At 38.0% G+C, this 17,051-nt stretch overlaps 1 protein-coding gene across 1 annotated transcript; it reads right to left on the bottom strand.

Annotated features, from left to right (window-relative positions):
- Positions 1-3,388: 3,388 nt before the first annotated feature.
- LOC111238183 (forkhead box protein P1-B-like) lies at positions 3,389-16,853 on the bottom strand. The gene is made up of 16 exons (XM_022767581.1): positions 16,780-16,853; positions 14,066-14,206; positions 10,196-10,333; positions 10,011-10,100; positions 8,849-8,969; positions 8,308-8,413; positions 8,019-8,126; positions 7,454-7,541; positions 6,827-6,904; positions 6,527-6,728; positions 6,159-6,235; positions 5,895-5,996; positions 5,609-5,736; positions 4,722-4,776; positions 4,355-4,521; positions 3,389-4,216 (listed from the first exon to the last, which is right to left on the bottom strand). The coding sequence occupies exons 2-16, from the start codon at positions 14,189-14,191 to the stop codon at positions 4,054-4,056; spliced, it is 1,749 nt and encodes a 582-aa protein (XP_022623302.1). The 5' UTR covers positions 14,192-14,206; positions 16,780-16,853; the 3' UTR covers positions 3,389-4,053.
- Positions 16,854-17,051: the final 198 nt, after the last annotated feature.

The raw sequence follows: 17,051 nt of genomic DNA, 5'->3' as shown, positions 1-17,051 counted from the left end.
GCTCTCTGTATTCCTTGGTCTGTCAGATGACTTCAGTCTATTCTGTTATGCTTTATGGAGTGACACCAGAAACGTAAAAGATGTCAGTGAAGAGGACGTGACCACATGCTCGACATACATAACCATCCCCACTCTGCTGTCCCGTCCTCTCTTTAGCCCTGACATGACCACATGTCGGCATCTGATTACTTTGCTCAGTGGGGCGAATGGTCAAAATTTGCAATAAATCTAATTGTAAGAATACATCTATTTAAAAATTATATTGTTACCTCAATTTCCTTTTGTACTGTACTTAGAGTACAAAGGAATTATACACTTCAGAGCTTCAGAGGAAATTCACATGGACAAATCTTTCAGCTAAAAAGTTGGAAAATCAAAGAAATGCTATTTAAAGAAGGGGAAAGGAATCTATAAATTGGTAGAACAGATAACATGGTGGTCAAGGAATAATCTCAACATCATTATACACTATAATAAATAAATAAAGATCTCAATTTTAAAGAAGCCAACACAAAATGGAAGAAATGCTCATATATTACAAACAGCAGTACCACTGATGAAATCCTACCGTTAAACTAATAGAAATTGATCACAAGAATATACAAAAGAGATAAGATTCATACATCATGACTCTCCCTTACACGCTCCTTTTGGTGCTGTGCAAAAAATGAACACAATATGGAGAGAAAAAAAATCTAATTTATACCTATTTATGGTAAAACAAAAACTGAGTAGAAACTCCTACTTTGCAGACATGGAAAGTGTCTGAAGATTACAATAAAACAAAGCAATCCATTTAAGCATTAACACCAAATGTAGAGGGTGGTTGGGATCAGAGGTGTATGTGCTATGTGTAAGATGAATGAATGTGATGCATCTTGTGTCTGGTGTTTTATGTGTTATGCACGTCACTCTGCTTCATGTAAGCCTGACACCATCATAGGATATGTATATCTTTTCTATCAAAGTATTAGGATAACTCTTGGTTGGAGAATTAATAAAAAAAATTAAAAATGTGGAGGCTGACACACAAAACCTAACGGCTTTTTATTATTATTATTATTATTATTATTATTTACAGCCAACTCCACATTGTTACACACAGTGGCAGTAGCTGCTTGAATAATGTTGAGGCACACAAGCTACAGCTCATTTCCATATGAGGCCAATATAAAAAACACCTTTGGCAATGCAGGCAATTATTATGTATATGTGAATATGCATGAGACAGTGATGCTGTGAGTTGAACAGTCAGGTTTTTAAAAAATGTATGATGTTGGTGATTTTGTTTGAAGTGAGCTCAGCGTGTTACACGTACAGGTCAGAGGTGAAAGACAAAAAAAGGAAATGCCTCAGTGATAGCACATCTCTGATATTTCCATAGCCAGCTCCAGAAGTTCTCCTGCGTCCTGACAGGAGCCGCAGAAATTACAGTCCAGCTCCAGCTTGTAATTGCAGCAGTCCTTTCCATGCTGGTCCCTCTCACTGGACGCTGTGATGTAGTTGTAGGAGGGAAAACAATGGCTCACAGCCCTCTCACAAGTATCCGGCAGCAGGACTATTAACTCATGGAAACGACAATACAGGCAGGCGAGCAGAAGTGCTGCACAGTCGTCTGGTGCAAAGGAAGAATAGAAGAAAAAAAGATCAAAACAAGGACGTTAATTGCTTAGTATGGACCTAGTGCACCTCTAACCACAAATCAGCATCAGAATTACACTGTTGCTAATGATTAGCACCACAGTTTCAGGGTTTTCCTATTTAATTGCATCAGCTGTTCTACCTCAGAGGAGTTAAACAGTACCTCCAGTGCCAGGCAGGTATGAATCATCAGATGAGAAATGACTGCTGCTGTTCTTGAACTTGTCAGAACACATAGAAAAACTGGAGCCACCCCATTCACTGCCCCCCTGGGCTTCATGGGAACTGGGATCAGTGTCCAGCTTGTCTGGTTCTTGCTCTGAGATGGTACTGAGTCTGCGTACCCCACTGAACTTGCCCATCATCTTACTAGGTGGACTGCAAGTCACTGGCTTGGGGGTGTTTCCTTTAAAAAGGATGATGCAAGAAATAGAGGAAATGATTTTAGACGCACAAATTGTTATTTAGTTACTGACAGTATAAAATGCAGGGCTGGTCTTACACCCAGTCCAGTTACTGTTGGACAAGTTAGTCACTCAAATCTTTATATGAGGCAGTTTTAATTATTCAGGAGACCATTAACATGAAGCATGTCAGGAAGGTGAGATGTGAAATGTATAATGGAGGAGGCTTGCTCTATAAAACTTCGGCAGTGAGAGAGTATTGATTAGCAAATGTTTATTTGGATCTAGTTTCCTGGGTTGAAAATATATACTGCGTGAAAATACACTCTCCCATTAACACTTGGCATGCACCACATCGAGTCAGACTGAACAACATACCATCAGAAACATGGTCCCCTAGTTTCTCAAGCTTGATACAGTCCTGATCATTCACAGGAGGCTTTGAGGGAGTTGTCATCTTGTGCAGGGCAAAGTGGAGAGAATAGATATGCAGTGAGACACACATGCAAAACACTTGATTAACAGCAACATAACGGCCTTAGTAGCCTCAAAGCTAAAGACTAACTTATCTCAGACAATAAAGCATTACTGCAGCATCTTGTTTTTGAGTTAGTATAAGAATCATGCAAGAAATGTTTTACTTGAGACTTGAGAGAAACAAAATTACAATGGTTGAAAAAATAATGAAATCAAATTTGGCACAATAATTAGCTTTAAAGATTACCTGTCTGTATGGGTTAACAATCCAACAGTGTAGACTGTAGCATCTGCAACTGCAACGCCTCTGAGGTTGAGCTCAAGTACATCCCATCATCATGCACACACCCACTTTGTGAGCACACTCCACATCGATCAATACTCACCAGTCAGGAAGCACAACTACAGATCTGTGATGGCAAAATGCCGAGATGATCCACTCAATTATGGCATCTTATCAACAGAAAGCCCAGCAAAGCCATTTATCAAACACCTGGATTTTAAAAGTACTAACAGATAAGACTTCGATAAAATCATATTGTTATTTATCATCTCATCTTAACCAGTGATTCTAACACCACAGCAGTTATGTAATCCACACTTTCTCACTGTATAGAGGTGAATTTATAGGACGATAACATGGACATACCACAATACCATAGTGGAAAGTTCTCCACCCACACCATTGTCTTTCTTCCATTACCTTCCATTAAGAAGTCATTACCATTGACTGAGAGAAGTGGCGCTGTATCAGGTAAAAAAAAACAAAACTATTTCATCATGTTAAAACGCTGATGAAAACTTACCACCAAGGCAATCATAAAGGTAAATAAAAGATAGAGTATTCACATTTATCATGAGGAATTTATTATTCATAGAGATGCATTGGTTTACAATAATGGTAAATCTATAGTATCTACTCTTACAAGCTCAGTTAGAGCAAAATTCAACAATGTTCATGGAAGGGGTGAAAAAGACCAACAAGTATAAAGAAGCTACGTATTCTTTTGATCAGTTGATTATACCTTAAATACAAATATATCAGATCATGTTGGCAGTGAACATTTTCATTTTTAAAGAAACATTTTTCTTTACTTCCTCTACAATCTTTTTTTTTTTTTAATATATTATGACTACTAAAATAAAATCAGGTAGTGTGGCCCCAACATAGCAGAAAGCAGCTATAAAAAGGGGGGAAATATTTCATTGTGAAGTGCTAGCTATCAATGTTCCCTTGCCTTTGGCTTCTCTGCTCATCATGGTCCTTTTGTGTACAGATATAAAAGAAGAAAAATCATGAACAGACAGTTTCACAAATGTGTTTTTGTGGTATCACTCTACTGTACAGAAAGAATTAAGAACTAGATTAAGAACAAAAAAATAAGAGTAAGGCTGATAAATATGAAAAAAAAAAAAAATTCCCCAAAAACAGAGTGGTTTGGTTATGTGGATGAAGCTGTTGTTTTTGGAATACAAAGTCACGCAGGCTGTGAGTGAGGCGGCCTCGCACTGGAGATCTCGGACCTCATGGTCAGAGAGAAGGCACGCGATCGAGATGAAGGTTGCGCCTTTCTGGGCTGCCGTTTTCTTCATCATGGTTCATCTCTGGGCTGTGACCGTGCTCGTCTGTGCTCTCTGGAGATTCATAGGGATAATTTTCACATATCTCCTCATCCTCCTGCTCCTCTTTAATGCTGGTTTGATGAACATGTAGAGAGAGAGAGAAAAAAAAAAATGCAATCAGGATTTGTGAACGCATAATTACATATCAAATCAAAACTGAGTAAATGACACTAAAGGTGTATATACGCAGTTCTGGAGGTGACGCTTACAAAGCTTGTGGAGGGGACTGTGTCGCACTGCTGTCACTTTGGTATCCAGATCCATTAGCAAGGGCTCCATTCATCTGCTCTTGGAGAACATGAGGCAGCGAGTGCAGTGGGATGCTGCCCATAGAGGCTGGGTTGTAGAAAGAGTTGTGTCCATCTAGACCACCACTCTGAAAAAAAGGTAACATCCTCAGTTCTCACATTTCTAATTCTGCATCAACATGTATCAGATAGAGCTGTAGCAGGAGCACACTGCTATCCGACATGTTACTGCCACCTTTCACACATGTCTGCCCTCTGCAACAGCCTCAAATTATATAAATTATATGAATTTATAATTCAACATATTAAAAATGAAACATTCTTTTACCTGAGGAGCAGATCCAGCTAAGCTCTGACGGTTCTGAGAGTTCTTCAGCAAAGATCTGTTGGTACACAAACACATCAGCAAATTATATTTTATTTTTGTATCAACACCTAAAGAACAAAAGATACTAGCCCCATGGCTGTGCACTGTGAGTTACTGCCAACATACATCCTGTGAGGTCTGTTTGTTTAATGAAATCCACACAAGAGTTTGAGTCATAGACGAAGATGATTCACCTTGATTTTTTGATTAATTTCCGATTGAGCTTAATCAAGGGGAGGGGTCAAAGTTTTATGAGAGTCTAAATTTGGCTCGCAGGCTTGTGCAAACAGCTACATATGTGGCTCTATTTCATTCCCAAAATCGTCTGTCTCACAAATTGGATCACCTGATGTCTTCTGAGATTCCACCACTATCTATGTACCCACGATGGTTAGATCTGAGCGAAGTGTGTTGTAAATCTTCAAGTTTATCTAGGCCTTTGCCCCTTGTTGCCATGTTCAAATTGTATTAAATGCTTGTCAGATGCTTTTCTTTATCCTTCAATTACTTTTGGAGGTTTTAGTGTTTGTCCAATGTTTTTGCTTTTGCTTTTAGTGTCCCGTGTGTCCACAGGGCACCCATGAAAAGTGAGTACATTGCTGTTATGGGACAAATGTGTATCAATAAAGGTTGGTTGAATGAATGAATGAATTAATGAACTCCCCTGTACAAACAAGCCATAATTTATCACCTTCGTAGCACACTCCCAGCCTTTGAAACTTAAAGACTTGTTTACAGTAAATATTGTGTGTACTTAGGAGGCAGAGCTACAAGGTCAAACACTGTGGGGCATGTGACTTCTAGTAATATCTGAAAAGACACAGGGTTCATGTCCACTGTACACGTACCCATTACCAGCAGTCTTCTGGGGCCGTCTTCTGTGGAACTCGATCTCATCTACCGTCCACACAGCTCCCTTCACGTTCTCCAGACGTACAAAGCATTTGTGGAGGCTGAGGTTATGTCTGACAGCATTCTAGAAGATGATGAAAGAAAAGAAATAAAATGAGGAGCTGTACACACCTGAAATACTGAATGAGCAACTAAATGTAAATACAACCATGTGTTTACAATACATTTTACTGTTTCATATATTAATATCCAATCACATTTAACGTGTGACAGAGTCAGTACCTTCCAAGTAGCTGCATTCCGCCTGAAATATGCAAAGTTTCTTGTGAACCAGTTGTAGATTTCATTTAATGTCAGCTGATTGCGGGGTGATTCAAATATTGCCTGAAAGAGATGAGGAGTGAGATTTAGTGGAAACAGTATGTGGATCTGCCTCATTTATGTTTGGGAGGCTTGGAAACACTGTCCTGCAAAAATGTGAATTTTTATTTCCAAGAGTGTTCTAATATTTCTGTGGCTGTGTTGAACGAGAAAAGAGCTGATTACCTGTCTTATGAGAGAGGCATACGTAAATGGAGGTCTAACTTCTGTGCTCAGGTAGAACTCCTTGTTATCAATTATATCTGTGGAAAGACATTAACAAGCATTATTTATACATACACATATACACATTGTGTAAAGATTGTGTAAAGATTGAATAAATGAATGAGACAGAATGGACTTGAAACAAAGAAGAAACATTTCTAATTATGGAAAAAAGTGACATACAATAAATAATAGAATTTAATTAATTATAAATGAGAAAATAAACCCCTTTGTGTCCCTATGAAATTACGTTCATGTGTTTGTTTGCAGGAGTATGTTTCAGCTCAAACCAGTCATGAAAAAAATTAAGTTGTTCTTCATCATCTCACCGTTACCTTGGCTGACAGAGCGGCTATACCGCCTCCGCACAGGGGTTCCAGTGAACATGCTATTGGGAGTGAGGACTGAAGGGGATTCAGAGAGCGGCGTCAGGGGCGTGGATGGTGCCGTGGCACTCTGGGACAAGCTCATAGGAGGAGGGCCTTTGGGCAATGTTGCCTGGGAGAAGGGTACGTTAGACACCAGATTCACCTGAAAAATAAAGCAGTTAAGTCAGGAAAACGTCAGTTTAACTACAAGCAAAACGATATTTATTTTAATTGAAGGACACAGTCAGAGCAGGTACTTACAGGCTGTGCTGCGGGTTTTGGTTCAGAGGACTTGAGATGAGCCATCATAGCTTGCAGTCGCTCTTTGTCCTTCTTCAACTGTGTTAGATGAGAGGACCAAAATAGAAGTTGAGAGTTCGTGAATTCACAGCTTGTGTTAAAGCATGAAATGACATTCAGTGTGGGAATCACTTTTTTTCTGGCATCGTGAGAAGTGTAATTATCTGAAGACATCACTTCTGTTTCCAGGGCTGGTGTGAAAACACACCACCACTGGAAACATTAAGACATTCACTTCAGAGTTTCCCAAAAACTTCCATTTCTTTTTCAGTAGTTTTAAGAAAAGGACTGAATATTGGATGGTTACGTTATATTTGTAAAATTAAACTGCTGACAAAGATGTGTCGTCCCTTTTGTTATTTGATTTGAAAAAAAAAAAAAAAAAATATATATAATATATAAAGGGGTTAGCTCACAGAAAATAAACCAAATGCTTACCTGCAGTTCCAACTGCTGAACCACTTGCATCTGCACACGACACTGTGCTGTACTCTTGTCATCCAGTGTATGCTCACTGTTCAAATGTCTGCGAACNATATATATAATATATAAAGGGGTTAGCTCACAGAAAATAAACCAAATGCTTACCTGCAGTTCCAACTGCTGAACCACTTGCATCTGCACACGACACTGTGCTGTACTCTTGTCATCCAGTGTATGCTCACTGTTCAAATGTCTGCGAACAACCAAATCAAAATCATGGCATGCTTTAGGGAAACCATTTGTTGTGCAGGCAACAGCTGTGGCTGAAGGCAAAATGCTCTAATGCAATAAATTACTAAAAGGTTTTCTTTCAAGTATCAAAATAAACAAAAAAATACACTTCAAGAGTCATTCCATTTCAACTTGAAAAACCTTCACTAATATCATTTTAATCCTTAGAAAATTTGATCCATGCCACAAAAGAAATAAGAAATACATTAAAGTAAAGAGGAGGAAATAACAACTATACTACTACTACTACTATAGCAACTATTTTAATAATTTTAATAACCTTTAATTTAAAATGTGATATTTAAAGCTCCTGTACAGAACACAGAACATATGTACATTTCTTTGTTGCATATTTACTGTATCTGTGCCACTGCAGATCCTGATAAATGTGAATAACCATTACATCAGCTTTAGAGGTGAGCAAACTTTCACCACTCACTTGAGAAATGCCTGAAAGTCTCCGAAAACAGTCTCACAGCCAGGCCATTTACACATGCCATTTCCATACAGAGGATGGCTATTTTGTGTGTTTTCATCCACTGACCCACTGACAAGAAAAAAACAACAATAAACCATTAATGATGCATCCCAGACTCAACATGTTCGTACAGCTCAGGCACAACAAAAACATGATTTAGCAAATAAAGTTTGGACAGAACAGTAAACATTTCTTAACAAAATAAAGGTAAATAATGTTTAAATTTCCTATTACTACATTTATAAAGTACCTTTCTTTCCTCCTCAGCAGAGTGTGATGACCGTTGGTGGTAGATTGATGACTGGAAGACTCTCTGGTGTCTCCACCAGCAGACATGATGCTACCATTCTCACAGCCTGAAATTGCACATTCACAGTGTTAAGTTAAAAGCACTGACCCAAAACAGAAAAAGGACACTGGTGAACGCCAACCTATGAGGGTGTATTAGAACCATTGGAGGAAAAAAAAAGTTCAGATGCTTATGATAATAAAATCGCTTAAAGTATAAATTCATTAGGTCACCCATTGTAGCTATAATACACAATTTGATCCAATCCTTGACACAAAAACTAATTTTTCAAGTTTTTTTTGTGCAAATATATGATTTTGTAATCTAATTCTTTCCTTGTAAATTTGTGAGTTTTTTCTTGTAAATTTATGACTCTAATCTGGGAATATTGGCCAACTCCTGTGGCTTTGTAATTTTTTTTTCATTTCAATCCCCCCCCCCCGATATGCCATGTATCAGAAAGTATTTTCCCTGAATATCAAAATTCCACAGAGATGCACACCTGGAGCTGTGCTGGGGCTGGTGGGCAGGACAGACAACAGTCCTTGCCTCTGCAGGTTGAGGAGATGCTGCTGCTGCATCTGAAGGAGCTGTTGCTGGATGGCAATTTGCTGAGCTGTCAGCTGTGACAGAAGAAAAGACAGAACATGAATCAGTAAATTCCTTTTTCCATTTCCCTTACAAAATATAGCACAATGAGAGAATAGAAAATGTATAGGATCACTATACATCACATTGGACATGTCAGGCTAGAAAATGTGACAATGGGACCTACTGGCGGAGGTACTTTTGGCTATCAACAGGCAACCACAAAGTCAGGTGCTGTCAATCAATGTGTTTACAAAAGTAAAGAAATCAGCCAATGCTGTTAGCGATTTAGAGAAGAAAAACAATTCTTAACTCTGATTTCACACATTTTTTCCTTCATTTTCACTTGTGTACAAACTGTACAAAGAAAGGCCCTTTTCTGTTTTCATCTAAATGAACAAACACTACATAGTACACAAATCATGCTGCTGCCTCGTGCACTCAGCCAAGTTCTGACATGTTAAAACTGCAAGTGGATGGAGGATTTCAGAACACAGAGTGAGACAGCCAAGACTGGTGACATCATGCTGCCACGCAAATACATGCACACAAGCCGAAGCGTGAGTTAAGTGTACTGTGTATTGGGTCTTTTTTATGACACACACATTTGCTGGAACTTGAATATAAACTCAAATCCACGAGACGGCAAGTGTGGGTGCTGGGACAGAGCAACACGTAGGTTCTAAACATGTGATGCACCTTAAAAGAATAAACTTGGAAATCATTACAAAGAGGTGCCGTCTAGAATTACAAACACCTCCTATGTTATCTAGGTCTGTTACTGCTCCAGCTTCACCCTCAAATGCTATTTCTGTATTACATAGACACTATGTAGAGCCTGGAACATGCTACTCCTTGTTGTCACTTAGAGCAGACATTCTGTGCAGCATGAATAACTGATTATAATAATAACAGTAATTTTTGTGTATTCCATGAATTAACCTTTAGTTCTACTGAACTGAATAAGACTTGTTTGTAATTCAGGAATTGATTATCCTTGCTGCATATTAAATATTGCTACAGTGATCAAATATTCATGAAGTGATAAAAATAATGCTATAACAAATAAAGGTTACCTCTTGGCTAACAATCCCAGCATTCTTCTGTTGCAGCAGCTGCATGTTTAGCTGCTCCTGCTGATTCTTGAAGACCTCTTGAATTTGTTGCTGCAGAAATGTTGGTGAAATTTGAGTTCAGTAAATCGAAACCAATGTTCACTGTGAACAAAGGTGAACACATAACTATTATAAGCATACATTACCTGGTGTAACATGAGTGCTTTCTGCTGCTGGAGCAGGGCTTGGAGCTGCTGAGGACTGAGGATCTGCTGCTGTGGTGTCTGCTGCAGTTGCTGTGGGGCCTCTGCTGGTGGGGTCATCATCGACAATGACACTGGAACCTGCATCATCCAAAAAGACATAACAGAATGACAGTGAGTTAAAATCTATATACCACAAAAACAAGAGAAGGAAAAACACAGAAAAAGAAAACACTGTGGATGCCACATCTGTGACAGAACATTTGAGAGGGGAAACTCAATGGACACAAACAACCCAGTGACAAAAAACAAAAACAACATATGTAGGCTGTTCGGGGCATGTGTATGTGTGCACATGCCACTTTCATCCAAACTATTCCCTTCCGGTAAAAACAATCAGTTTGTTTACATGTAAACAAGAAACCATATCTCCTCAGTCACGGTAGGGGATTAGACACAGCTACAGTTCAGCTGTAACCTGTTTGCTTGCTCATATATACATTTAGCAGAGTTCATAACACCTTTTTTTTAAAATTACATGAACAAAACAAAGATTGTAGAACAGAAGTGTTTCACTGAGACAGCAGTGTGGCAGGATAAAAAGAAGCATTACTTGCAGTGGTGCCTTCTTGTACCCAAAATAATTAAATCCAAAATCAGACTAGAACTGAAACTGAAATAAACAAGTCTAAATGAATTTCCACAGCTGAACAGTAGGTTATTTGTGAAATTTAAACACATACACACATGTGAAAAATTCTGTGCTCTCTCACTACAGTCTGTTCTGCAACGTCACCCTGATATAAAAGAATAAAACTCTTCAGGATGCAGCATCACAAATATTATACACTTAATATCATGTCAGCCTAGGTTAAGAGATATGGTCACAGGTGTGTCCATACACTTTACAAACATAAAAAAACATGAAAATAGCAAATGAAAGGTATCTAAAAATGGTACTATAATAAATGCAAATATTTGTTGTACATAAAATATGCAGTACTCAGGTTATATCAGTGTATGTAAACAGATTTTTTTTTATTGTTATTACTATTATTATAATTATTGATTATTGAAATTTTTCCATTTAACTGTGATCACTTAAACATAGTAAGCTCACAGCAATAGTAATCTATTTAACCTAACACTATGTAGGGCTGCAACTAACATTTTTTTCATTATTCATCATTATTCATCATTTTCTCGATTAATCAATTATTCTTTTGTCTATGAAATGTCAGAAAACAGGGGAAAATATCTGTTATAATTTTACTCCACACAGCCCATCCGGACCCACTGTCCATTTTTAACTTTATTAACAACACAACATAAATAAAAATATAATAATTACCAATAATAATTAAGTGATTTATAGTCATTCACAATACTGCTTATTTATTATTTCCACTTCACTGGTCAGTCTAGCCGGCTGAGCTTGGCCCTACTGCCATTTCAGCTAAAAATGAACTGAACAAAAATAACAACAACAACAACAACAACATTGGATGGCTTAGGGGAATTGGAACTCCATCAAAACAACAACAACTAGTACCACAAAAACAACAACAACATCCTCTGCTAGGCATGCAGCAATTACCACACCCTCCCCCTCACTGTCAAGCCTCACAGCTCAAGGGATGTTTACAGTAAACATAAACAGAGTAATCAAAATTGCACGGAGATATAAATAATGAATAAAAAAGCATACAGAGCCTGTTTACGAAAACAGAACTTGAGATTCGTATTTTAATTAAGGTCTGAACCACAAACAAACATTTCTCTCCAAGGCAGAGTCTGTTTTGAATCGGGTAAACAAACTGACAGTGAATTTCACACAGGCTTTGGGCTAACAATAACAGATGACTGCCTCCTAGTTTGTCCTTTCTTATGAAATTCAATGCTGCAGAGGTGGCCACCAAAGCAATGAAAATAGGTCTATCCCACAGACAGAGCCAGTTGGCCCCTCTATTTTTCTGTGGACACCATCAACACAACAACAGCCTTTGCCTAATCCCTGTTGCCATGGTAGCCAGCAAGTCCAAACATCTTCTGTTGTTGTTATTGTTGAAAGTCATACCAGTGAGCAACTGAGTGTAAACACAGATCTGTTCCCGCAAGACTGGTCTTGTGAACTCTGAGATGACTGACAGCAAATAGAAGCGCTGAAAACTTACGGAAAAACAAACACAATGTTTTCTCTTATGAGATTTAATACTAACTAATATGTCCTGACGGGTGTGGCCCAAAAAACAGTGACATTTACAAAAACACACACTTTATAAACTCAACTGAAGATTTAATACTATGAGATTGAAAAATATTAAATTAAACAATCATCAAAAAATATATATCATATAAATAAAAATATAATCTAACAAGATGAATAAAGAATGGTTTGACAAACCTGATAGTCTCCATTGAACGTTTGCCCAGGCACCTAAAAACTAAATGCTGCTCAGCAATAATGTTCTGCCTGAACATCCAACAGAGCCTCACTAAGCTACATGATGTGAGCATGAACAAAACTAACTAACTCTGCCCAGCAGGAGTTGTGCTCTCCCTCCCCCTCCAAACCTCGGTACAACCTCCCCCCATCCCTGTGCTCCCCTCCAGCATAAATATAAAACACTGCAGTTTGGAGAAACTCAGGCAGGCAAAGTAAGAGGTTCAGGGATACCTTTACATGTATAAAAAAACAACAAAATAAAGTACCTTAAATTGTCATATACTAGTTATCTGTCTGCCCTAAGTTTGGTATTATCATCTACATGGTATGTGTAAAAATACTGACAAGAAATTGTGAATTGTTTGGAGACCACACCATTTGAACACAAATTCAAATGTAGCATAACTAATTGCGATTCAAAAGTTTAGTGAAGTGAAAGCAGATGGATCAGTTGCAACAAATATTTGCAACAGTGAGAGCAAACATTTGCATATACCACGATGCAGCTGAACTGTGTTGTAATAAAGTAACTGCGCTTAGCAAAAAAAAATGTCAACGCTTTTTTGAGGACAATCATTTGCTTTACAGCTGCAAAAAGCTGATTTAATATCCAAGATTCAGGCAAACATTATTTCAATTAATCATCCGCTCAATAAAATGTCCATCACGTTTTCCTAAAGCGTTCTAAACCCTAACCCTAACCTCCGAAGTGACATCTTAAATTGCTTTCTTTGTCCAAAAACAGCAGTCAAAAACCCAAAAATATTCACAGCTAAAATTTAAAAGAATAGAGAAAATCTTCACAACTGAAAAGCTGGTAGTCTCCAATGGCACACTTGTTTTTAAATCACAGAGAGTCAGACATCAAGATTTAGCTGTCCAAGACCAAGACTTTGACTTTTGAGTTACCACAAACATACGAAGAAGAAAATGTTTTGAGGAAATGTTTCTATTGAGAATATCAGTACTATGCCATAATACTACACTGAGTAAACATCTCAAATCGAATACATTTGCGCAGGGCTGCATCTAAACTATTTTCATTGCTGATTTATCTGCTGATTGTTTTTTAATTAATAAACTAATTGTTTTGTTTATAAAATATCATAGAAAAGAAAAAAAGTTTCCATTACAATTTTCTTAGCCCAAAGTCTTCAATCTTTAAATGAACCAAATTGGACCAAGAATTTTGTTTGGAAAAACAATTGATCAACTTTCAAAATAGTTGCAGATTAATTTTAGGTTGAACAATTAGTCAAATCAGCTACTATCCATTTCATCTGTACAGATTACCGCCATTATGTTGTATTTTTGTGGAACGTACAAGGACTCTCATGTATGACTGTGTATTATTACATTTGTAAAGATTTGTGTTTTTAAAAAAACAATGCTGATGTGTTGAACAGATACAGATGGCGAAGACTGACCTTTGGTGCCTCTGGAGGAGGAGTCTGGCTGTTACTCAGTCGACTCTCATTCTCAGTATGACTCCCGTTCTCTGTCTGTCTTGCTGGAATGGCGTGGCTTGTTGGTTCTGACCCAGACTCATGCATCTGGACTTCACTGACCTGAGAAAGGAAATGGGTGTAAATGAAAACAACTGGATAAAGCAGAACAATATCATGAAATACAGGAAAAACACAAACAGAAAACTACTTTCTAAGTGCTTCTCACAAAACTATCACTTCAAAAAGTAATTAAAGGTCCGTTTTCTGAGCAAAATTTAACAGTATACAACAGTCTCTGTAACGACTCATTAATGTAGTCATTCACCATGTCAAAATAATTGTGCTCAATGTAAAAAGCCATAGCACTGAAAGTTAAGAACTACACTGTTATCGCTCTACCCACCAAGACAAACATTCTCCTCTACAAGTGAGAGAGGTACATGCTACGTCTATTTGTTGAATAACCGAGTGCTGCCATGACTACTGTAAACACAGGGGCCCTGGGTCCGTGTTTATGTGCAAACATATCTTCCTTCTGGAACAATTTACCATTAACCAGGTGGTGTGATAAACGGCTGTGGCAGGTAGTACAATGCACAAGTAGGCTTTTATGTATACAGCTTGGGAGGGTTTGAGTCAAAAGCTAAGCAGCATAAACAAAGGTAAATAAAGTTGGCAAACAAATAATGTGCACAGATGGAAACCTACACACAAAGCCTCAAATGAAACAGACCACATAGCCTCAAGGGTAATATTATTTTCAGGGTTACCCTATTGGCAAATTCACATACTGAAATCAAATCTGTTCATCAATCAATCAGTTAGGTACCACCGACAACCAACATCAACATATTGGCATTCATCTGACAGATGATCAGATTAGGCTTCATACACTCTGATGAACTCATGACCAAAATGTACCAACAGTTAGCTGAAAAAAACCTTCAGTGTTTCCTGCAAAATGACTAATGGATGACAACTGAATAGTAATTTATGGTTAGCGCCAGTGATGTGTCATTCACAGACAAGCTAAAACTTATATGGTTTAAACTGAGGGGATTCCTACCATCTAAAAGTAAAACTTATCTAATCAAAACATTCAATTGTTGGTAAGGTTTCCACTCTGTTTACTTTTGCTTTCAGGATGAGGATTAGTGCTGAAGACAAAGGGCAGTGTTTCCTGTGGACATTTCTGAAGATGTCGGGGGTGATTTTGGTTCTAAGAACCAGGCTGAATATTGGGTTCATTCCACATCAGTTCCATTATGCATTACACTAGAATGAAATATGATATTATCTTAAAATACTGTAGGATTATGATAATTGAATAGTTGTGGTGCAGTGCATCTATCTTCAGAATGGGCTGAATAATAAGCTCAAGATGAATTTTTACTATATTTAAAGCATTCTCACCACAGGGGCAACTCTCAAGCAGTGGGGGTCACCACTCTTCAAAGAATGTAAAGGAAATAAAGGAAATGCTGCAAAGCGACCTTTCCTTAAGAAAGAGCAAACAACATCCACCTCCTCCCTTAAAAGCAGACTTCACAAATACCTTAACAACTGGCTTTACACATGCACTACAAAAAAAAGAAAAACAATGCACTGTGAAATCTGTGAAATGTGTAATGCTTAAATGTGAAAATCTGAAGCGAAAGACTCATCCACAAGATTCTCCACAACTGACCAGCGTAAACAATATATTTAGTTGCATATTACACTACATGTATTCTGGGAAAGTAGTCTCAGACTTTTGGACCCTACTGTTTTTTTTTTTTTTTTTGTTGCAGTGCATTACCATTTTTAAATGTAGACACATATCACACATTTCTCTTAACCAACTAAAGTTAGCCTGGTTTTACTTTATATTACAAACCAAGAACTCCCCGCTTGTCTGGATTTAAAACCTTGCATGCTTAGTTTATGAGGCACTCAACCAGTTATTTTATCGAGGTTTCACCCTGCATTGCTTTCGTCACTGGTAACCGAGTGATCCTCGTCAGTGCGACCATTTGTCGGTCCGTGTGTATTTAATATCAAAGAAACAATCATAAAAGTCTATGTTAAACTCTATTTCAATAATATAATCGGAGAACGTTTTGGAAGCTGGGTTCATGTTGTTCTAAGTCAGCTTAGCTCATGTACCTCCAGAACACAGTTCATACAGCAATCAACTCACAATTCACCCGACAGTCGACACATAAAACGACACACTTGAAATTCTGAATCAACGGTATGTGGTCCAAACCAAGTTTTGATGATTGTAGCAACGCGATTTATCACTAAGTTAGCTTAACGCAATATGAATGGAATCAATATCCGTTGACACCAACCATTGCAGTCTGAGGTTTTCGTTGAGGACTTGAGCCTTTAGCTAAGCATATATCCGGTGAAAACAGGAGGTGTTGGAGTTTGGTATGTTAACTTTATAGATTACCTAGTCTTGTCTGTTCACGGTGTTTAAAAACCTACATTAACTACACTGGAAACTGTTTTTTGGACGAACCTTGCGGGTAGCTTTTACGTTAACAGTACAACAAAAGCTAGCAGCCTGCCCGGACGCTAGCTTGTGTAAGAAACGTTTCTCTCTCCTCTTCGTTTTTATCACGCGGCAATATCACTGTGAATCCAATATGCCAAGCGAATATGAATTCAATGAGTGTCAGCGCGCTGTTGGATTAATGTTTACTCACCGAATTATGTGCGGACGGACAGTGTTTGACTCGGGGTGGTGTCTGAAGAAGGGATCTCGGAGCAGTGCCTTCCTTGGAACCGAGCTAGCTACAAGTTGCTAGCAGAGGGCGTGGCTTAGGTAAAAGTAAACAATGGTGACGTCATGTCGACACGCGGGACTGTTTCAGATCATCTTGAATTTTGGTTCTTGACCTTTTTGATAACAATGGTGGCATTTTATCATACGAACAGTTTAATGTTATGTTTTTCCTTTGCCATTCAGAGAATTTGA

This window comes from Seriola dumerili, unplaced genomic scaffold, assembly GCF_002260705.1.
Source record: "Seriola dumerili isolate Sdu_G_001 unplaced genomic scaffold, Sdu_1.0 BDQW01001222.1, whole genome shotgun sequence".
Classification (NCBI taxonomy): domain Eukaryota; kingdom Metazoa; phylum Chordata; class Actinopteri; order Carangiformes; family Carangidae; genus Seriola; species Seriola dumerili.
Note: the sequence above shows the minus strand (reverse complement) of the source record. Positions and strands in the feature narration are given on the sequence as shown.